At 38.6% G+C, this 23250-nt stretch overlaps 2 protein-coding genes and 1 long non-coding RNA gene across 4 annotated transcripts in view; 1 reads left to right on the plus strand and 2 right to left on the minus strand.

Annotated features, from left to right (window-relative positions):
* MFSD14A (major facilitator superfamily domain containing 14A) overlaps positions 1-1116 on the minus strand; it is a 15198-nt gene extending 14082 nt beyond the window's left edge. The window contains exons 1-2 of the mRNA XM_008922247.3: positions 1050-1116; positions 568-623 (exon numbers count right to left, since the gene is read on the minus strand). Of these exons, the coding sequence (XP_008920495.3) occupies positions 568-623; positions 1050-1116 (123 nt within the window). The remainder of the gene's footprint in view (positions 1-567; positions 624-1049) is intronic.
* A 1122-nt stretch (positions 1117-2238) lies between these two features.
* Positions 2239-22915, minus strand: SLC35A3 (solute carrier family 35 member A3). Of its 2 annotated transcripts, none has more exons than XM_008922244.4 (8): positions 22905-22915; positions 13875-14079; positions 12858-13012; positions 12649-12771; positions 11411-11582; positions 10010-10128; positions 9360-9493; positions 2239-7274 (listed from the first exon to the last, which is right to left on the minus strand). In XM_008922244.4, the coding sequence occupies exons 2-8, from the start codon at positions 14059-14061 to the stop codon at positions 7184-7186; spliced, it is 981 nt and encodes a 326-aa protein (XP_008920492.1). In that variant the 5' UTR covers positions 14062-14079; positions 22905-22915; the 3' UTR covers positions 2239-7183. The 2 variants fall into 2 exon arrangements, with proteins under 2 accessions (XP_008920492.1, XP_017937213.1); XM_018081724.3 differs by lacking the exon at positions 22905-22915 and adding an exon at positions 19086-19426.
* On the plus strand, positions 4768-12621 carry LOC115307812. The gene is made up of 2 exons (XR_003916172.1): positions 4768-5561; positions 12407-12621. It is a non-coding gene; the product is annotated as an uncharacterized LOC115307812 (long non-coding RNA).
* Positions 22916-23250: the final 335 nt, after the last annotated feature.

Below are 23250 nucleotides of genomic sequence, written 5' to 3' on the forward strand. Positions count from 1 at the left end.
CGGGGAGAGGAGCGGCGGAAGGCGGCTGGTGCTGGACATACCTGGCATTTCTAGAGCCAAAGCATACAGCCACACATATAATTAATCCTAAAAATCCAGCCTGGAGACATTCTGTTTCCTTACTATCAAGATTTAAACTTAGTTTATGAAAGCTCCAGCACCTTCAAACGGGCGGGTCATTCCAGGTTTTGATTTACCTCAGATAATAAGATAATAAGGATCAGCTTTCCCACGGCAGCACGCCCCTAAGCAGAGAAGAAACGTGTACTAGAGCACTATTAGGTTTCATGTGGCTTATAAATGCCTTCTTTGCTGATATCCTGCAGCGCTAAACAGAGCACAACTGTCCACATCCTGTACTACTGCATTAACACCTCCAGACGCAACTCTCCACGGCCGTATCCACATATCAGTCTTTTCTCTATGTTCTTTTTCACTTAGTCTTCCATCTTTCAACCCTCTTGCTGCTTATCTTCATCTCCTCAGCTCCTGCGACATCCCTGCTTCTCCCAAAACGTCAGCTACACATGGAGCATCCTCCTGTCCCTAGCAACAGTGGAACCTCACCCCTGAGGTACAGATTGCAGCTCCCACCGTGTAAACAAAGAGATGTAAATCTTTCACTGCTTAAGATCGAGTAGCCTTAAGTTAAACTCTTCGCCTTAAGATAAGCACCCTTGTCTCATCATAATGCGACTTTTAAGGAATTTAGAACTTCCCGAGGCACAGCCCCACTCAGGGGCCAACAGAGGTACTCGCAGTGAGACAAGGGCAAGTAGACTCCAGCTAATGATACAAAGTGTGGGTCAAGTGGGTCTAGGATGTTTGCAGTCGTCGCTATTATCAGTCATTTGTTACAAGTCTTAATGTATCACACCAAGTATGTGACAATTCTGTCCCAGAGTTTCTCACTCGTTCTACTTGAAAAGGAGAGAGGTCCTATACCAGTTTCAAGTCTATCCCTCAGAGTGCTTAGATTTTGGTGGGAAAGTCACACACAGGCACATGTGACATGTAAGGGATTAATGTAAAAAAATCGACACAACTACACCATGTCAGCAAAGTCATTTGGTAACTAGGCTGATAAGACAGCTGTTTTACTATCCACACCTTCATATTAGACCAATCCCTCTTACTGATGTCATTATCTCAAAATAAATGCTTTTAAAAATCAAGTTTGATCATGTAGACAGGGCAGATGATTCAAATAATGAAAATGTAGAATAAACTCTAGATAAATGACTTGCCTTTGCTGTCATGAATTTCAGCCAGTTACATGTTTTTAAATATCAAACTCCACTTACATACACAAGTCCTGACATAATCCACTCTGCCATTATTTAAATGAGACACAAATTCCTGACAAACATCAAAACTCCTGAAGAAGAGAAAAAAGAACTGTCTGTTACATCAAAACACCTGTAGTGCCTGACCCTCTCTACTAAGTAAATACATAATACTGCCCGCTAGCTGTAGAGGGCATTAACATCCTTTTGGAAGCAGGATGAAAAGCACAAGCAGATGATGGCTCCAATGGTTTCAGTTAAGACTCCTCAGAAGTGCTTTTAGGTCAAACTGGAAGAATAGTGTCTCCTGCATCCCAGTACTCTGTACCAGCTATGCTCCTTTGTTTAACCGGTGAATAATCAATTCCTGTTACCTAATGGCCTAAAAATTTCAGTTTAAGTCATATTGCATTTGAACAATAAGATGAGAGCAAAATTGACAGAAGGAATGGATAGAAATCAAGTGCCCCGAAAATTGCTGGTGAAACGACCCAGTTTTATTATATGTATCTCTGGAAAGGACAGAGAAACATGTTATCCATCATCTATAGTAATGTGTTTGTGAACTCTGTTCAGGTCTTTGATATATTGTAAATTATAGTGATACATAGCTCCTTCTAGAAAGGATTACAGTGTTTTACAATCACATCTTGCACTATAAATTGATATTGATACCCATGCACTCCCTACCACCTCCAGTTCAGGACAAGGAGATCTGGGGTTTCAGACCAGAAAAGCACAGAGAAAGTCACAAGAACAGTGCTTGAATGTGATTCACAAGAAGTCATGACACCGGTCAAAAAGAAGCATGTCTCAGTCAAAATTAAATTGCTGGCAAATTTCAGTAAATTGTTAAAAGATACCATTAAAAAACATCTTACAACAGCCTTCTGAATTTTACAGAAAATTATGCCAAAATTATATTCTGAAATAGTACATGTTTTATTTCTGCTAAAACATTGTTTTATTTCTGCTAAAACACGCATAAGGCAAACCTCTCCTTTTACAATGCTCTCAAACAGTTTTTTATCATATTCCTAATAAAGGCAGTGCTTAATTTTAACTAGTTTATTACTATAGTGGCATTATCTACACATATAAAAGAAAAAAATACAGTATTTTACCTCAATATGGATTTAAAAAAAGACTGTGTTAGGTCATGTAAGATGCATTCCATGGTTCAGCAGTGTTATACCAAAAAAAAAAAAAAAAGTTTCCAACTTGTCTGGAAACACCATATATTAGAACTGTATTCAGTGTAATCACACATAAATATCAACATCAACATATAAAAACCTAAGACTACTTTAAAAACTTCACTACAACATTTGAATATATGATCTATATTTGGGCTCATATATTTACAATAAAGAACAAAGTTTAAAAAATCTAAAAAAGTGATACTCATGGCAGCAAATACAAACATGTGCTTAGCATGAGCAATTCTTACTGAGCTATAAATTGCTGATGAAATGAATACAACTAATTATAGCCAGAATGACGATGGAAGGTTAAAGAGTTAGTTTGTCATGTCTGCTCTCGGATGCAAAAATGTAGCAGACATTCAAGAACAAGCACTGAATGGCACCTCAGGACAGATTCTGTTTTCTTCTAGAAAGAGTTATAATTCAGCTACCGAGAAATAATTAGAAAAAATTAACATTCAACTGAACAGAAATTTGGACAGTAACTGAAGCAGAAGATACAATATAACTAATTGCATATATTTTGTTGCATTTTCCCCTGCCTTTTTTTTTTTTTTTTTTTTTTGAGTAAAAATGTCTTAATTCTAGGTATTTAAAAACATATGATGAGCTTACCTGGAAAGAGCAGAACTCTCTAGTCACTTCCTCTGGGAAATAATCAGCATTGAAAATGAACAGAACTATTAAAGTAAAGGCAAGGAAACACTTCTTGGACTCTCTTACAGTAATATACCACCTTAGGTAATGATACATTACCATATATATGGTATAATACCATGTTACAGACAAACATTACCTTCTAATACACAAATATCTCATTCTTACAAAACATAGATTTCAGATAAGAAAACAATGAATAATCCTCCTCAACACAATATCCAGCAAGAAGAAAACGAGCAACAAGTTCAAATCTGGAAAATGACAATTGCTTAAATACAACACAACATGCACAGCTGACTAGGACAGATATCAAAATATGAAAGTTACTGACAATGAAAACCAGAAGAAAGGCAATATTTCCTTTATCAATTTAAAAACAATTCAACAGAATCTATGACAGTATCTTGAATTACAGACATAGAAATAAGTTAGGAACACAAAACAATTATGTACTACTAAAAGTGAGAGGACTGTATGAGTAAATGAAATGCAAGCACAGGCTATGAAAATGAGATTTTTTGGGGGAGGGGAAATAAAACAATAGTTACTACAAAGTTGCAGTAAAAACCAAAGGTGTTATCTTGTAGAAGCAAAATCTAGAACATTAATCTACCCTTTATTAAAGCAAACAAAAAAGGAGGTTTTCTCATGGTTTGTCTAAAACAATGAAGTTGAATAGAACTTTTATCTCCATTCTTTGAGAAAAAAGATTATGGGGCACTTGTGGACAGCATAGAAATACAATGTAAAAAGTTTATTTTACTTTATTAGACTCAAGTTTTTCACTACAGAACTGATTTATTTTGCTTTGAAGACAGTTCTAAATTTATTGTTATTTGACAATTTATCATGTATCCCAGAGATACTCAAATAAAACTACCAAATATCCAAATATTCAATAAATACTAGTACTCCCATTCTGCAAGTCTTAAAAAAAAAAATCACATAATTCAAGTTATTGCAAATAAATACCTAGCTACAACTTTTTAAATATTTAAATAAAATTCTGCCAAGTATAGGTTAGCCTGCTAAATATACAACTAAACAAAACCATTATCTAAAAGTCAGAAAAGTAGTTCAGAAAGTCAAGTTTATTTTTGGAAACTTAGACTCCTACAGATTGCTTTTAGGGCAAACTCAAAGCACACCATCCACTACTTCCCAATGCTCTGTCCTAGCTATGCCTCTTTGGTTAGTTAATGAGTTATAGACTTAAAACTGCTTTAAAAAAAAAAAAACAAATACAAAAGTATCTTAGTGAGAAAATGTGCATATGCTCTCAGTTTGCAAAGGCTACAGAAATCAGTAAACCCTCCTCAAATCCTTTTTGTTCTCACCCTGTCAAAGGCTAAGGAAACACAGTTAAAAATGCAAATTCATTTTTCCTTTACAGCAACAAGTGTATGAAGAGATCTGTCCCTCTACTTAATAGGACTGTCAGCTGCAAGCATGGAAGAGTCACTGATCTACTGACAGGATTTACTGTTCCTTAGTACAGCATTGTCTTCCAAAGCTGCATGACATCCTATTCCAAAGCAAAGAGCACATATTCCCATTCTTTCCTATAAACTGGTCCTTACTGACAAGTATTGACAGGTGCACCTGAAATATTAAAACTGGGTTTACATATAATAGAGCTCCAGCAACATGGTGATTATTTGGCCTGTTTGGTTCCTGTACAACTGGCTTTAAAGTGTTCTCAACCTGCTACTTGTGTTTTTTTGGAGATGTTCCTCAAGGAAGTATCACCTGTATCAACTGTAGTATCAACTGAAGTATCAACTGTATCACCTGAACACTTTCAGTACTGCGATTCATGAAATTAAAAGTATCACTGTGTAGGCCAAACTCCAAATCAGATATGACTACAAACACTTCCCACTCGGCCCCAAGCACCGCTGTGAGCCGCTGTTCCACGCACGCATCTCGCCTCCTGTGCACTGCAGTGCAGAAATCACCACATGGAATTTTTCACAGATTTTGCCACATTGAATGCTATAGGCAGAAGATTTAATACTAACACAGGATGCCAATGTAGGGTACTACAAGATCAGTTTGACTGCTAAGTCACAAAGCTCCTGCAATGACAACATGCTGGGACAGATTCACTGTTCACAAAGCTTAGCAAGCCCTTGGCATAACTCTGACGGTTATTTATGTCTTGCTCTGATACGATAAACAAACAAAACCATGATAACACACCTAATTGCCAACAGAAGAAAAACACTGTTTTTACTTGACTGACATAAGTAGAATTCTTCCTTTCGCATTTACAACACTTCATTAAGAAATCTCAGAACACTCCTCCAGAATCTCCTTGTGAATTGGATGAGGTACTTTAGTAAACATTCTAAAACGCTTTTCTCTTTAACACGTTTTCTTTAGCACAAGACAGAAGAGAGAGCATGAGGTGGGGGGAAACAAGGGAAGTAAGATGTTTTTACCACTTGCCATTTTACTGGTAAGGGACTCCTGATAAGTTTTTGTATAAATGCATACCACCACAGGTGTAACATGTGGGTAAGAGTCACTACATTAGTATCCACTGTGAATAGTCTCCTGAAAACCAGTGATTTTTAAGACAGCTTATTAGTTCCAGATTTTTTTTGGTGTTTCTGACTAAATGCAAATACTTCAAGTGAAGTGTTCATAATAGTCTAATTGATCTAACTGCATCAAGGTCTCTTTGTGAAGTTTTGTTTTTTTTTTTAAACAGACCAACAGTATGCTTTCATATTTAGCCATTGCACAATTAATTACTTTTTAATTATGTTTCCTATTAAAGTAATTCCACTATTAGACTGAATAGCTCCAGAGAAACCATTTTGGTTTGTTGGCTCAAGGACTCCCAGAATAAAATAATAATTAAAAAAACTCCACCAAAACTCTAAGTAAGCCATTACATAGAAATGCACAGAAAAAGCACTGGAGAGTTCACGAGTAAACAACACTTCTTTAAAAAATTCCTCTGTAACAAAGGACAGTACAGTATACAGATACCATACCTTAATAGCTCTAGATGGAGCTGTTACAGACAACAATAATGCCTTTAAAATGTTTATTATGGGCTTTTTTTTTTTTAAATTTTGGTTTAAAGAAAATCTTCAGACGGTATTTAAAACATAAAAACTACTTTTAAGGTTCTACCAAAAAGTTGATTTATAATCAATAAAAATAACAAGAATGAACATTACATCTGAGCAAGCACCTATCATAACCCTAATCTTACTCCCAGGTTAGTGCGGCGACCTCCAGCTGGTGTTCCCAGTTATTCCATCTGTTGGAACACTACAGGCTGATGAAGGCTGGAGTATCAACATGGATTTCCAGCTTTCACTCTGAATTTCTCCCTTTGTGTACTTCGGTGAGAATGTTAACATTCTTACAATACTTTTATATAAGCAACAGAATTATAATATTATCATTTAATAACAGATTTCTGTTATTAAATCAGCTTTCTAAAAATATAAAAATATTTGATATTGTGAAAGTGTCTTTCAATCATACTTCAATTTTCACAGTTATAACAAGGAATACCTAATCAGAACCATCACTTTAGAACTACAATGTTCAGCTCATTACATGTAAATAGACAAACAGTTAAAAACATTTACTAAGATTAAATATAATCAAATCGCAAAAACATACAATCTGACAACGTTGTCATGTGCTCTTTCAAAGAGTGCATAGGACATATTTCTGCAGCAGTCAATACAGTAAATTCTTTTGATGCAATCGCTGTCAAAGCTGTAAACATTCCTAATTGTAGTTTCTTGGAAACTTTTGGTTCCTTTCAAGTTTTTATTAGCAAGTTGCACTGGGCATTCCCCTGACATTTCCCCCTTCCCCCCCTGTTACAGATCAGTGTCATCATCCACCTGTAACCCTCTGGTTTCCAGAGCTACTCATCAGCTTTTCGTCAGTACATTCAGGGCAGTAACTCTTTCCTTGCAGTGCACAATGACACTTCCCACATGCCATTGCTAGCAAGGCCCCAGTGCATGATCTTGAGAAGGTTGATGAGGAAGTCTGCTATGCCTTAATGGGATTTCCTGCAGGTTTGGGATCATAACCGTATAGGAAAGTAGCTGCTATTACAAGGATGGCTCCGAAGAAAAAGACACTGAATAGAATAGGGATAGGAAAAAAAGTTTGTTTCAGTTGATGCAAATCTATTTACGCAATACAATCAAAAGAAAGGACATTTTTTCATGGGGAAAACAGAGAGATAAATTATTTTTGTCCAATTTATAAAGAACAAAATAATTTGCATACATTTATTTTGGAAGGATGCAGGAAGTTGTTGTAATAAGAAACTTTTAACTACAAATTAATGTATCGTTATACTGACATATTCTGAAAATTAAAATTATAATTTCATGAAACAATTGTAAAAAGCAATCTTTTTGTTTGGGTTTTTTTTTTTTATCTTTTACCTAAAGCTGTGTGCAAAATGCAAGCAGGAGCTGAAGTGTTACTACCGTGGTCACCCAGCCCCTTTTAACATCTTACATGCTTCATGTTGTTGGAGCTGTGTTTGCTTTAAAATCTAAAGCTTATGTCAAAACAAATTACTGTGGCCCAAGAACTAGTTTGCAAGTTAGTATAATCTAATTTTTGGCAGATACATAAAGATTTATATCAGGAAAAAATAATAAAGGCATCTTTTGTATTGTGTCATATGGGCCTTTCAAGTCGTTTTGACAGTTACAAGTCTGAAACAAAATATCCAAAGCCCACAGATGATCAGTACAAATTTTAGAAAAGAACCTTCTCATAAAAACATGACAATGTTGACAATTTGATCTTCTGAACCAAATGCTAAGAAAACTTCGGCACATGACATGATAATCCTCCAGAGAACACAGTTCCCCTACTTCTGGGCATGGCCCATTGCAACACGTTCAAGCATTTAAGTAGTTTACATCTATTACTCCAATCAAAAGTGTTTGTTGACACAATAGGAACAATATACAGTTTCAGATCAAATATATTCAGTTAGCATAAGCAACATACTAAAGATTAAGTTTGATTAACTCAAGTTGACGAAGTTTTATGAAAAGAGATGGCTTCAAGTTCTACATGCTGCTACATGGCTCTATTTAATCTCATTATTTACCACTGTTTCCCTTTCAACATGTTTGCTGAAGCTGTTAAGTAACTTATTAAGTTTCCATTTGAGCACACAGAAATTCTTAAACGACTTTGTACACTCATTTTAATGAGACAAATACAAGCTACTTATACTTTAAGTTCAAGGTCTTCCACTTTTTAAGCCTAAATAGTTGCTCTACTTCCTTTTTGCAATGTTTAAGTAAAGCCCTGGTAATATTACAGGATCACAGAATGGGTAAGGTTAGAAGAGACCACAGTATTGCACTTACATATTTTTAATAAAAACATGTTCCTTTGTACCAGATACAACAATTGTAAATATTACTAAAAATATTTTTATGCTATGAGTATGCGTAACATAAGGGAGGAGTGTTGGTCAATTATAAGCAAAATCCTAATATATCTGGAAGTGGGATTATGACTTCTACACTCCATAGATTAACATGCACTGCCAAGACAAGCACTGTTCTGAACCTACCCATGTACAAAACCTGAGGTGCAGAGAGCCACGGCAATCTCACTGAGAGAACATCAGGACACAGTGTCCCCAGCCTAGAAGCACAAACCAACCACTTTCTTTCCTGGCTGAGTGTTTTCACTAGTAAATACAGTGTGGCATTTAGAAAAGGCTCTGCCTTCGGGGTTCTGGGTGCCCTTGGGCAACTCAGTGCTGCAGTGTGACTTCCACGGGTGCGTGACTGCAGAGACTGCGGTGAGATGGAGAGACGGAGGCAGTGCGGGAGGTGCTGTCCCTGTCCCTGTCCCTGTCCCTGTCCCTGGGACACGCGGAGCGGTGACCTCCCCTGCCACGGGCCGCCGCCAGGGGGCGCGCCCGGCGGGATCCGCGGGCTCGGGAAAGGGAAGGGACCGACCGGGAACGGCCCGCAGGGAGCGGCCACACCGCCGGGATCCGCCAGGCAGGGACTCCTGACCCCGCTGCGAACGGCACCGGCACAACCGGGCTGAAAAAACTAGCCACTGGTTATGCCACGAAACTAAACTTCGATGTGCAAGTGGTACCTAAACATTCTGAGAGTGTGGCTTGGGTGGCTGGTTATTTTTTTTTCCAGCATATACGGAAAATAATTCTTACCTTGTAGGGACAAAATCTTGCAGCCAGAAATAGGAGATCAGTGTTGACAGTATAATAGAGAGAGAAGTTGCAAATCCTTTTAAAATGTTGTCTGCATATTTTATAACAGCAGCAATTACCAGTCCCCCAAGTGCCTGAAAAAATAGTGAGGTTTGGATTCACAAACTGATAATTTGACAGACGGCATCTATTTTAACACCATGCACTTACTTTAGGAAAAGCTTTTGTCTATGTTTAGGAGCAATAAATTTATTTAATATTATGGATATGCACTGTTGAAAACAAATATTGGAGTAGTTCTTTCCCCATTAAAGAAATTGTTGATCATATTACCACCATTAATGAGTGGAAATGCTTGCACTTTACATTTTTAGCCACAGGAGGAAGGGCATATAAATATATATATATATATATTTTAAACATCACAAAATAAGTAATGCTTACATGCTTTAAGTTGCACAATACTTAATCATATACTTGCTATATATTTTCCAGGTTTTCATTTAGAGGTTTATTCTAATAGTCATAGATTGGACTTTTGACTATAGAATTCTCAGTAGCCTCAATGACACCCATTATTTTCCCCAGTCATTTATAGAAGAGTAAATCCTAAGTGCCTTCACAGAAACATGGGATACAAGGTATCTCACCTGTAGAACAACAACCACCCAAGTGAGTTTATTATATCCTTGAAAAAATCCATTCTTTGACAATTGTTCTCCATCATAAATGTATACGCCCATCAATCCAAATATGCTGCCAAAAAATCCTGAAAGTACAAAACTGATTTAAAAGCTTCATGTGAAAAATGTGCAAACAGGTTCCCTATCCTCAAGGGCTGCTCATATATTTCTGCTTCTCAAACTGGACTGCCACTTGCAATACCATCACATCCAAATGCAATCAGTTTACTATTCTCTTTCAAAAGCTGTTCTCCGTACTAATAACAAGTTTTGACTGTTTCCATGAGGATATCCTTACATACTTATCTTCCATTGCTCTCTACTGGAACAGTGTGATTTTTGTTTATGGCATATAGCAAAATTCACTTAAACACAATTTCAGTTTCCCTGAAACAAGCCATGACTGAAGGCTGAAGTCACACTACAACCTGAAGAGAAAAACAGGGAGAACATTTAGTGGAGGAGAGTCTCTGACAGAGCAAGAGCAGCAATTAGCAGTTTGCCAATTCAGATTAGGATCTTCACAGTGGGATTCTCCTGAACCAGTCTCAAACATGGTGAATATTTTCTAGTAGAGACTTAGTGTCAAAAAAAGAAATTGAGATTAAACTAGAAGGTTTATAATTTGGTGAGTATAGTGTTCTTCTATCAAGTGGGAAAAAATTATTTTTGAACGGAAAACATATTCTACTGAACTTCACGTTTCAAACCCTATAAACTGGACAAGATTGCTCTGAGGGAAAACTCATTCAGGAACACAGATCATTTCTGTTGTCATTAATATCTTGGGTCTAGAAGACCCAGAACTACTTTGGAAATAGAAGGCATTCTCTTACTAACAGGTGCATAATAGGTAAGGGCATTAAAATAGTTAAGATGAACTGTCTTTTGCAATTGCCTCTCTCCAGTGATTATACAGACAACTAAAACAAACTGACTTTTGTACTGAAATAATTATAATTCGCTATCTCAACTTTATTCACAAACAAAGCAGTTTTGCTTTGTTTGGAAAAATGATTACTATGTTTATCAGATCTTCTGAATTAGTGAAGACAATCTTTTTAAACACAGAGGATACGCAGAATCCTGCATATAATAATATCCTTTATAAAATTTTTAAAACACAAATTCAATTGACAGACTCTGTACAAACTTACAGATACTCTATCAAAAAATTAAATGAAGAACTAGGCTGAGATCAGAAAGTAAGTGCTAGAATTCTATCTAGCAGAGTTTATACTTTTGGTTTTAAAATAGTATTTATGCAGCATACTAAAATGTGATTTTTTTATATATACATACATTTTGCACATTTATCTTAATTCTTCAGAATGTAGTATCTTTAACAGATATTAAAAATAAACTTACCAAGCTGAATGTTTCTGATCCACACAGACTGCTTAGTTTCCTTTAAAATTTTCTCAAAATAAACCCCAGCAAAGCCACTAGAAAAGCAGGCTATGAGCACTGCGATCAGCCCCACAAACTGCGACCCTGCTGAATGCTCCTTAGCAGGTGTTGCTTGAGAGTCTGAAGGCCACTGGACGTAAAAACAGTTATACAAAATTCACTGATTAAATCCAGTCCTAAGCATCTATAAAATGCATATTTGTTCTCTAGCAACAGTAACAGTTACTCAATAGAGACAATCACATGCTTGTCTAGTTTGGCATTTTGCACCATAAATACTTTTAAAGGACTGCAAAGCTATTGCCTGAACTGGGAGACTACTCATCAATTTAAACAGGTGCAGGATTTATGTCTTATAAGCCAGAACTGCTTATGAATCCCGGTGTGACTTATCATGGTCATTCACAGGCACCAATTTGTGCCACCCAACAGTTGGTTACAAATAGTACATTAGAAAGCTACTTACACCAGCTGTCTTTAGGATGGGGTGAACTGTATTTTGCATGTGCCCCTCTTCAGCGACTATGTAGACTAGTTAAATCCTGCAATGTGTCTAATGCCAACTGAATAAAATGCAATGCCACAGACAAAAACATACTGAGGAGCCTGTTAAATACTGTTAGAATGCTTTGTTCTCATTTTTAATTACTGAATTTAATCATCATATCTTCTTTCAAATCCTTATGTTTAAAAATAAAAATTTCTAGGACATGCTAAAATCTGCTAAAAATTCCTAGCCAATTCTCTCATGCCATGATACTGCTCTCTGAAAACTACAAACTCTGGTGCCTGCACTATTTAGACCTGAGGTCAGTTTTGCCTTTTGAAATAGTTCAAGAAAATTTGCCAACCATATGACGAAGTGAGCCTGGCCTGTCCTGGCAGAGAAGACCTGTGAATTCCTACTGTCTGAAGAAATGTGCTAATAAACATTGCTATCATTATTACTTGCAGGTTGCTCCAGAGGCCCTGTCACATTCTACAGTAGAGCACTGGGTTGCAAAAGAGGTGTTATCTTCTGCCTTTGACCCATTTCTGGTGTCTTCCAGACCTGGCCAGTTGTGATTCGCAGTTCCTGACTACACTCTGGTGCTCGTGTGCAGCTGATGGGATCAGAAAGCTGTATAATCAGTATAGAAATCCATGTTCCTTGAATAAACACATTAAAAGAGCACAAGCCACCTGCTAACATTTACCTGTACAAATGCCACTCCTGTCATCAATATTACTAATGACAGCCACTGGTATACACCCAATTTCTTGCTCAACATGGACACAGAAAACAATGCTGTGGTGAGAATTTTCAGTTGGTACGTAACCTAGAAGAACCAGAAACTGTTACTACTGCATAATTCATGGGATTTTTTTTTTTTGAAACTTGCAGAGAATTGCAAATATACAATACCTGGTAAGTGGCTGCATCTAGGTTTGACAATGCTACATATAGCAAGTTGTTCTGAAGAGTGTAAATTCCTGAAGGAATAGCAAGTTTAAGAGTTTCCATGGGTTTATTAAGGATTTCATCATGCAGCACTCTGTTCAGAGTCCGTAAATTGCACTCTACCCAAAGAAACAATAAAAGAAACAGACATTCATTAAAAGGAGAAGGGGAAAAAAGAGAAATAGCAATGCTCTGTTCTTAAAATGGTTGCCCAAATAGTATCAAGTGATACTATCAAAATACTATCTATGTTTGCTTGACCTTCACAAGTCTTGTATTTGTAAGGAAAAATGGCTGCAAGTGTCTTCCCACAGCCTGGAATATCAGAACGAAAACAATTATTCAAAATACTTTGAATAAAACTTTTTGAAACCGTATCAGTATTTGAAGATAATACATCAAAGGGTATCACCTAAAAAGTACATATTTAGAATCCTAGAGTGTCATCAATATTTATGCATATACAATGATATTTTTAAGCTGTTGAAAATCAAATATATGTGCCCAGGAACCAGATAAATTCAGCTTAAAATGTATAAAATAAGAAATAGAGTAAATCTGAATACACTTTTTTTGAGTTTAAAACTGTGATTCTTCCTGTAAAACAATGAAATTGTTTCTTCCTTCCTTCATCTGCTGTTTATTATGGGCTTCTAAATTATCACTCATGCTTTGGACACACTTAAGGCTTTTCATTTTTTCCTACTTCTACATATGGATTTCTTAAAAAGCCTGAGCAAACACAAACTTTGAGTTGTTAGCAGAAAATTCATTCTTGCACTCCTCAGTACCCACATTCTTTAAAAAGAACCTTCTTCAGCAAATATACGGTATCATTTATATCTTTCCAAGACTATTTCTTACACAAGGAGAAGGGAAATGCTTTGTTGTACGCCTGTACTCACATGGCTGCTTTGCAGTTGCCACTACAATACAGCATATTGATTAGGAAAATTACTTGGTGCAAAATTTGACACATACTGCTGTCTTTGTAGACCAATAGAACACAGGCCAAAATCTTCAGAAGTTCAGCAATAACTACTGCAGTAGAGGATAAGTAACGAGGTCCTTCTTCTTTCAGTGTCCGAGAATAACGCATGGTCAAGACTAAACTTGTGGTCTGAAAAACCAGGATACCCAAGGAAAGGTACTTTAAATTGGCAGACATTTCTTGACTTTTTTCTTTCTGAAACAGAATAAAAAAACAAACCCAAACATAATATTGTAGGCACTGTGAATAAGCACATTTTAAAAAGTTATCCAGGGAGCTCAGTCAAAGGAAAACACAAATTTGATATTTAAAAAACAAAAAACATTTTAACAACGTTTTTCAAATACATGAATACAAATGGGGAGATATATCAGAATATTAGGAGAAGTGTTAATTAATAGAGAAATGAAACTAAATTTTTTTTATCTGTAATAAAAATAATAAAGTAAAATAAGAACTGTTAACTGATAATTAGTTCCACTAACTGGTTTTACTCTCAAGTTTCATGGATCCAAATTGCAGGTTTCTTTGTGTAGGTGAAGGCTCAGAAGGCATTTTCGAGGTGAAAAAGGCCCACACTGTGGTACAGCAGAATGCCCTGCTGGAATGAGCCTTTCCCTGATCGAAGGGATCTTCTCACTCTTCCCTGCTCCAAAGCCTGCCAGGTTGCAGTCCCTGCCTGGCCAGAGGGCACCTCGCCAGCACAGCACAGGGTGAGGGCTGGGCTGCTTTACATGAAAATGAGAGGTATGCCGGATGAGGAGGGGAAGGGAGAGTTGTGGGAAAGCAGGGCTGGATAGGAAGACGTGATGGAGGAGCTGCAGGAGGAGCTGCAGGGGAGACAGCAGGAAACCTGCCCTGCTGATTATCTTGCTCAGAAAAACATTAGTTGAATATGGATGACCAGGTGACTGCACCTACTTTCTCATACTGCACTGACTACCACAAACCTTATCTTAGTAAAGCTCCATCATCTTCATGTCTACCATAAACTTCCACCAAGTTGATTCAGTTTTCTTTGCAATTTGTCACCAATTAAAGCATTAACTTAGTGCAGGAGTCTAATAGAGACAGTAATGTTCATTTTGCAAGCACAATATATTACAAGGAAATTTTAAAAAAGCTCAGTGCTACTCAGGATATCGTAATTTTCTTCATATTAAGAAGAATTTCCATATGCACAAAAACTAATGCTTTCTATAAAAAAATAACTACTACTGCCTTCACTGCCCACTTACTCAAAACCAGAGCAGTTTTTTATAATGCCAAAGTAAAATCAAATCAGTAACTGGAAGTTAGCTAATATGTTTTCAAGCAAAAAGAAAAACAGTAACAAGTCAAGACAATGAATGTGGTTCTCAGTTTTAGAAGCCTAGAGATGTCACATTTACTGGATGCACATACCAGAGCTGTCCCTGTGCATGTCCCACACCTACAGACACACAATTTCTGGCTCATTAACTGTCTAACTTTGTACACACTGCTGAAGAACATACAGGTACCTCTAAATATTTCTAGCTGGATCTGAAGCTGTTTCTTGCTGACTGCATTTCTCTAGCTCAAGATCCATTTCATTGCTATAGTTACAGACATTTGGAGAGTTCTACTTTTCAAATATTTCTGACTTGCCTTTATCTTGTCTCTAAGCATTTATGGATTTTCTCCAGTCATGTATTCCAAGTCAAATTATTACCTACATGCCATGGACACTTGGAGACACTGCAGTAACCTGTAAACAGGTGAGAATTGCCAACAGCCACAAAGATTTAAAGTACATACTTGTATCCTACACAATAAAATTGTTTATCTCAAGAATCATGCGGCTGTAAAAAATATGTTTAAAAGCATACTGGCAAAGAAGGAAGAAAAACATGTCAGGATGCAGAAACTGAGGAAGAAATACACAAGGTTCCTTTAAGGAATCTTAACAGGAGATACTTTTGTATGAACTATGATCTCATTTAAGAAACAAATACTAAAGATGCAACTGCACTGAACAATATAAATCAGACAGAAATATAAAGTATCAAAAAGAAAGCTGAAGACGATATTTGAGATTTGCTGATGTTTTCCACTGGTTCTGGTGGAATAATCCTTTACATGAGCATATTAACTGTGGAATTAGCATCCTCAACAACAAAATAGAGATTATTTGTTAGTTGAAGAACAAAAACTTTGAAGAATAAATTTGCTACAGCTGAGAACAAGGAGAAGAAACAGAAGAACAGTTTCTATAAAGGGATGAAGAGGGGACATGCAAGGTCAGAGATCATACTCTCTAGGGAAATACCACCACAATAGAGAAGACAGAGAAAAAGGGAAAGAAAAAAATCCACTGAGAGAAAATACAGAACTGAATTTCACTGAAAGGCCTGGCTATGATACTAGAGAAAACCGACATTTATGTGAGCCAACTTGAACAATTTCTTTCACCTTTTCCATTTACCTCTTTTTTTTTAGTATTGAGATCTGACAAACAGGAAACACAAAGAGCAATATATTGCTAAAATGAACAACACCGATTTTCTTGAAAGCACACTTGCAGATAAATAAGTTTTTAAACTTTTTGGTTTTCAGTTTTCAAAATGCTTCTGAACAAAATACAGATAATGAGAACGCACATGTTTCCTGACTTGGACCCAAATTTCTGCATTCTGTGAACCTATGAAGTGACAAAGGGTTTTACAAACATTCAAAATTATTAGATATCAATTCCTTAACCTTCAAAACAGGTCACAATATTAAAAATAATGTTCACAATAATTTCTTACTGAAATACAACCACCTATTTATGAAGCAGTTTAAAATGTAATTTTAGTAAGTAAATCACTAGTACGCTGTTTTATGAGCAAGTACCAAAGTAATCAGCATGAAAACATAACAACAAGCACAACAGTTTGATAAACCCATCAGCAAAGCCATAAGGAATACATACCACAACATTATCTTGAACTACTGTCTTGTCTTCCTTAGTAATCATGACAAAAAAGTGAACTTTCCCCAGTCAATGTGTCTCAAAAAGGTGCCAGTAGCAGGAAACATTTCTTGACCATAATTCACTGAAACAGTTTCAGAGTTTCAAACATTCATACAAAATGGATTCTAAGTGTCCAGTGTGATAGCTTAAAATAAGGATTTTTGTTAAAAGTCAGTGGTCAAAAAGACAGGTTTGTAGAGAAAAAGGGTGTGAAGTCTCCCACTGTACTTACAAGCTGGTTCACAGAGCAGGAACTAGAGTCCTGAAACGTATGCCAATGATATAACCACCCTCTACTAAGCACACATAACATCTTATCAGCTTTCCTGCTCCCTTTAAAAGAGTTGCATATCAATTTATAGAACTGTGCAAACTGGGAACTGGATCCAGAAAAAGAGCCAAGTATTGAACTCCAAACAGCTGAGCTGTCTTCAACTGCAGTTTCAGAGCAGCTTTAGATTAACAGATTACTGCCAGAGGTGTAATTGCTTGCTTGCTGCCATGAGCTCCTGCTCCCCTCACAGCAACAGCCTGAGCAGGCACAGAATAAATGAACTATTGTCTTAGTAACAGCCCACACTGATTTTTTTAAGCCAATAATGAAATTAAAGTTTCCCATACAGAGTTACAACTTAGATTTCTTACTGGGCTTTGGATGCACTACTCAGTACTCTGGTGGGTGCATCTGTTCGAAAACTCAGATTTAGGTTTGCAAATTCAAAATACTGGAAGTTGAGGGGTCCCATTAGCTCAATGTCCTTTGAACTGTACCTTACAGTGTGCTAAGGACCTGCAGCTCATTGACTGTAATGTAGCCTAACACATCTGTTACCTCAGGGACAAGGCTCATTACTCTTTGCTTCTATTAGTCTAGGTGAAAAAACAAGCCAGCTGCCTCTGTGTCATATATTCAGTGTACCATGGAGACACACCCAATAGCCACAGGAAGGCAGGGCTATACAGGAGTCAATATGCAGGAAGCTAAGATGGGATTTACAACCACGCAAAGTCCAACTTCAGAACATACAGGTGGATAAAATACAGATGGATACTACGCTAAGTCCCATAACAAAAAATTAGATTACATTCATCAAAAGTTTTGACACGAAAATAACCTCTACTGGCAACTGTTTCTTTACTCCTCCCAACTCTGTCACAAGGAAAGTTAAAGGTATGGACACATTTCCTGGGCATTTGCTTTGGAATCAGGATAGCAGATTAAAGAAACAGGATTGTGTTCTCCTATTTCTCCAGTGGAATGTGAACCCAGTGCTGATGCTACACTATACAAATACCATAAGCTGTCAACAAAGGAAACACAAAACTGGGAGGTGGAGCAAGAGCTGACTCACAGAACCTGAAGAACCTATTTTTATAAAACTCCTGTGCTTTTGCACATGCATTGCCCTGTTGCCTGTGCTGGATAACACACAAGTAACATGTCACTCTGTAACACAACTACATTCCTCAGAGCAAAATTCTATTCCATAAATATTCTTTCTATTGGAATCAGCCTTCTTTTCACCAAAAGTAGTATCTAATACTAAAAATATAAGGATGGAAAATAAATGGGTGGAAGGAACCTCATGAAGTTCAACAAGGCCAAGCCTAAGTTCCTGGACATGGGCTGGGGTAGTCCATGAACAGCCTGCCCAGAGAACTGCAGCAACTCTGTCATTGTAAGTGTCCAAGGCCAGGTTGGATGGGTCTTTGAGCAACCTGATCTAGTGGAAGGTGTCCCTGCCCATGGCAGGGGAGTTGGAACCAGACAATCTTTAAGGTTCTTTCCAACCCAAACCACTCTATGATCCTATGATAAATGCCTCAGATGGTACTGAGGCTGCATAGACCTTTCCAAATCTAGTCAACTGCTGCTGAACTGGGTTCTGAAGTATATTTTACATACATATGAATATTTTACCTGCCAAATTTGTTCTGCTACCATTCAACAGTGCATTTCTTTCTCCCCTCACCCCCACAAGATATAACCTGCCATGTCTGTGTAATCTTAATAAACCACGCTACTAACATTTCTAATAATATTAAACCTTGTATTTCTCACTTTAAAATGTCACTATTATGTTTTCCATTTTCCTCATACTGGAGATAGGTTTCTTCTTTGTTCCCACCCATAAGCTATCTATAATTATCAGCTGTTTCTCCCCAAATACCTGGCACTTTCCAACTAAATCACTGCAACTCACTTTAGTATTTTAAAACTTACCTTGCTCTTTCTTTTGTTTTCCAGTTTGTTACCCATTCTTCTTGCTGAATACATTATAAAGTGTATTCAGTACACTACAAATAAAATAAAAAAGCTATGCTTCTCTTAGAGCTTGTACACTTCTTCGGAACATTGTTAAAAGCAAATCCCAAAGTTTTTTCTGTATTCTTCTAGAAGAAACTGAGGAGCAAAGACTTTTTTCACATGAAGGTTTCCTTCAGGCAGTATTTCCAATTTCTCCACTGACATAAAAAAAAATTCTTAACCGCTGAAAACAAATTAAAAACATAACTGCCTTCAAATAATCTTCACGACAAGGATATCAAGTACAACACAGCAGATGACTGGTGGACCTTGCTCCTGCAACGTCATCTCTCTTGCCACAGCCCTATCTTGGTGTGCTGGTTTTGGCTGGGGTAGAGTTCATTTTCCTCATAGTAGCTGGTACAGGGCTGTGTTTGGGATTTGTGCTGAAAAGTGTTGGTAACACAAGGATGTTTTTGCTACTGCTGAGCAGTGCTTACACTTTTCTGCTTCCCACTCCACCAGTGAGGAGGCTGGGAGTGCACAAGGAGTTGGGAGGGGACAGAGCCAGGAAAGCTGACCCCAGCTGACCAAAGGGATATCGCATACCATATGGAATCTACTCAGCATATAAAGCTGGAGGAAGAAGAAGGAAAGAAGGGATGTTCAGAGTGATGGTGTTTGTCTTCCCAAGTCACCGTTAGGCATGGAGTCTGGCTTTCCTGGAGGTGGCTGCCTGCCCATTGCATGTGGTGAATGAATTCTTTGGTTTGCTTTGCTTGCATGTGTGGATTCTGCTTTACCTGCTAAGCTGTCTTTGTCTCAACCCACAAGTTTTCTCACTTTCACCCTTTTGATTCTCTCCCCCATCCCACTATGGAGAGTGAGCCAGTGTGGGGCTTAATTGCCAGCTGGGGTTAAACCACAACACTTGGCCATTTTAAAATCATGCAGATGCTTCTTAGAACTGGCAAGTGCACTTAAGCACAGAGCAGTTACACATTAAATGGTAACTATTAAAGATCAACCAATGATTTCTTTTAAACTTTGCTCCAAAACCTCAGCTTTTTACAAAGATAGTGGAGGCTATATCAGTGATTCACTGGCTTATCACTCAACCAGGAAATTCCCTCATTGCCAAGTTAACAAAAGGAATGCAATTACATATTAACTATTAATTGAAGTCCAATTTCAGAGAATGCTATAAATTGCTAGGGAATCAGGTAAGGTTTTCTTACAGGTTGACAGAAAACCTAGCAGAAAGGGAACCTCACTGAGTTTTTTTATGATCTCGCAAAGGTTTTCTGTTTGTTTCTTTCTTTCTTTCACAGGAAAAAAAAATCACCTTTCTAATCTATGTATCAGACAGGAAGAGTTGGGCATTATGAATCTTAAACGTGAGATTTGTGGCTAAGTGCTCTTTAAGCCCACCCCTTTATCCTTTACACCAAACCTAAGACGCCAAAGTTCAGATATTTTTTTTCTGATGAGAATTTGGTTTGATGAATATTACACAAATGACATATTGAGTATAAATATTCAGCGTTCTGGAAATTCAGGCCCTCACTGAGCTAAATGTTAACACCAGCATTTCTTGTAAGATGAAGCCTTCAACTCTACACAGTACTGCAATAGTTTTATATTGACATAGCAGTCATTAAGCCAAACTCTGCCTGCCAGCACAGAAATTTGATACAACCTGCCTGAAGTGCCTCTCACTCATTCACACAGTACACACACTGCATTCATTGTATAGATCACAGTATAGATAGATCTCACAGTCACATCCAGACTCTGTGAGCAAGGAGACGTTCAGTTCTCAGTTTTAGTTCAAATGCCCATCCCTCCTCCAGCAGCAGTGCAATGCCATGAACTGAAGGACTGCTGGAGTGCAACTCCTGCAGATGTATCAAGCCAATGACAGAGCTTGATATAAGGTGCTGGGAGACCGAACATTTAATCCAGTTTGGGTTCAGCCACAGCTCACACTTGTGCCGTTTATGAATTAAAATCAAGTCTGAGTGCTCAAGGCAATGCAGGTACCCTCAATAAAGGTGACCTACTTGGAGTAGAGTAACCCAAACTAGATACTACAGTGAAGATAAATCTGTAGACACTGTAGAAAGCTAGCAATTGCAAATAAAATTAGACAGCTGAACAGTGTATTGAAGGGGTATAAATATAAAGGACAAGGTTCAAAACCCCAGTGGCAAAATCCTGAACTCCTAACCATCTGACATTATTATACTAGATCCTAAGAAGTACAGATCTTAAGAACCTCTCCTCCCCTCTAGAGACACTCTCCATTGATGTGATTCAGCTGTGCAGTCTTCTGAGTTCCAGCCAAGGCCCGGAGCCCGTGCAAGCAGCAGGCATTTGGTGTGAACTGAAGCAACTCGTGAAGAATGAGCCCAGGTTGCAAGCAATTCAAGAATAATATGGAAGGAATCACTGTATCTAGCAAGCCTGTCCCAAAGATAAGGATGTGTTATCCTCACTTAACACTGCCAAATCCAGAACTGCTTTAAGCAGACACATGTGACTTGAATCCCAAAGGTACTTGGTTCAGATCATCCCTGCCTTTTTCCTGCTACTGCAAACACCAGTGTAACTTGCACAAGGAATTAGGCCATGTAGGCAGCCTGTAGGATTGTTAGACAGAGTCACTCCTAAGAACACACCACTCTAAAGAATGCAAATTTCTACTTACTACAACCAGCCTTTCCCAAAATCGGTATTTTTGCTGCACATATCACCTCTACAAACGAGAACATCACACATCCCCAAACCAGCGGATCCTTATCCCACATGTGATTTTAAATCATGAGTTCCCACAACGCCTAACAATGGACAAGGGAATAATAAGCTTCAGTTTCTAAAGGAAGAGGTTATTATAAATCACTTTCTTCACAACTGTCACCTCCCTCACACTCACCTGCAGCCTCAGTGCACACACAGAATTCAAGTGAGTCAAGTGCAGTGCCTACAGAGAAAGGCAACCCCCCAGTCCATCACTTAATGTCCATTCTAAGACCCATTTTGTCATTCTGCACGTTTGTTGAAAAGTAAACGTTGTTTTAGATCTCACCCCCTCTGTGTAGAGGCCACCTGACAAATAAACTTCCCACTGTGGTTCTCACTCAGTTTTAGAAAGGTTTGTTGTGTATGTTCTTTATGTCCCAAATAACACAGCCCTCCATTGCTGAAAGCTGTGTCAGTCTACTCCACCCAGTCATTCCTTTAAAAGCTTTTCTCTGGAACCTGTCTTCCTCACTGTGGTTTAAAACACAGTTTATGGGATTCAATAAAATGAAACAACTTGCTGTACCTTCTGGCATTTATCTTTTACCTTCCAGTTTATTCCATAACTCCATGCATTATTACATTCATTATCTCTGCATCCTCTGGGTTTCTGACTTAATCCACAAGCGCTGTACTGCTAGAGCGTTTCTCATTTCAAAAACCTGGTATGAAATCGTGATACCACGCAAATACTTTGTAAAGTGTGCATTTCTGATAACTTTACACGCAGCTCTGCATCACTGAGCATCTTCTCAGCAGAGCCCCAGCGGCGCCCTGAGCGCCAAGCTCGGCACACCAACACAGCTCCGACGAGCTCCGCGCCCCCTCCCAACTCCACACACAGCCGCCTCCCCGCAGAGACCTCACCTGCGCCCTCCCCTCCCTCTGCCCGAACCGCTCCATACCCACACATTTCTCTCAGCGTCTCTCCGATCCCACCCTTCCCCTCCCCAGCCTGCTCCCACAGACTCTCTTCCCGCCCCATTCACCGACCCCAAACGCCTCCTCCTGCGGGCCAGCTCCACACGGCCCCCCTCGGGCTTCGCTTCCCCTCCGGCCCAGCGGCCCCGCCTCTCCGACGGGGCGGCCCCGGCCCGGGGCTTCTTGCTCGCCACCTGCGCCCCGCCCGGGCCCCGCTCGCCCCTCGCCGCCGGCCCCCGGCCCGGCCCGGCTCCCCTCAGCTCCGGGGGCTTTCCGGGCGCCGCGGGTCCCGTCCGGCAAAGGCCTTCGTTGCTGCAGTCCCGAGCCCGCCTGCTCCCGTTTTCACCGAGCGGCCCGCGAGCGGCATGCGCGCCCGCCGGGGCTCGGGGGGGCCGCCAGGGCGGTAGGGCCGGGGCCG

The sequence above is a fragment of the Manacus vitellinus genome, unplaced genomic scaffold (genome assembly GCF_001715985.3).
Source record: "Manacus vitellinus isolate BGI_N305 unplaced genomic scaffold, ASM171598v3 scaffold_56_pilon, whole genome shotgun sequence".
Lineage (NCBI taxonomy): Eukaryota > Metazoa > Chordata > Aves > Passeriformes > Pipridae > Manacus > Manacus vitellinus.

Coding starts and splice junctions, on each gene's coding strand:
- SLC35A3 (XM_018081724.3), bottom strand. CDS start 19,139: ATGTATTCAGCAAGAAGAATGGGTAACAAACTGGAAAACAAAAGAAAG. Junction 11,583..12,648: donor CAGGAGTGGCATTTGTACAG/GTAAATGTTAGC, acceptor TTTTACGTCCAG/TGGCCTTCAGACTCTCAAGC. Junction 9,494..10,009: donor GGGTGGTTGTTGTTCTACAG/GTGAGATACCTT, acceptor CTATTTTTTCAG/GCACTTGGGGGACTGGTAAT.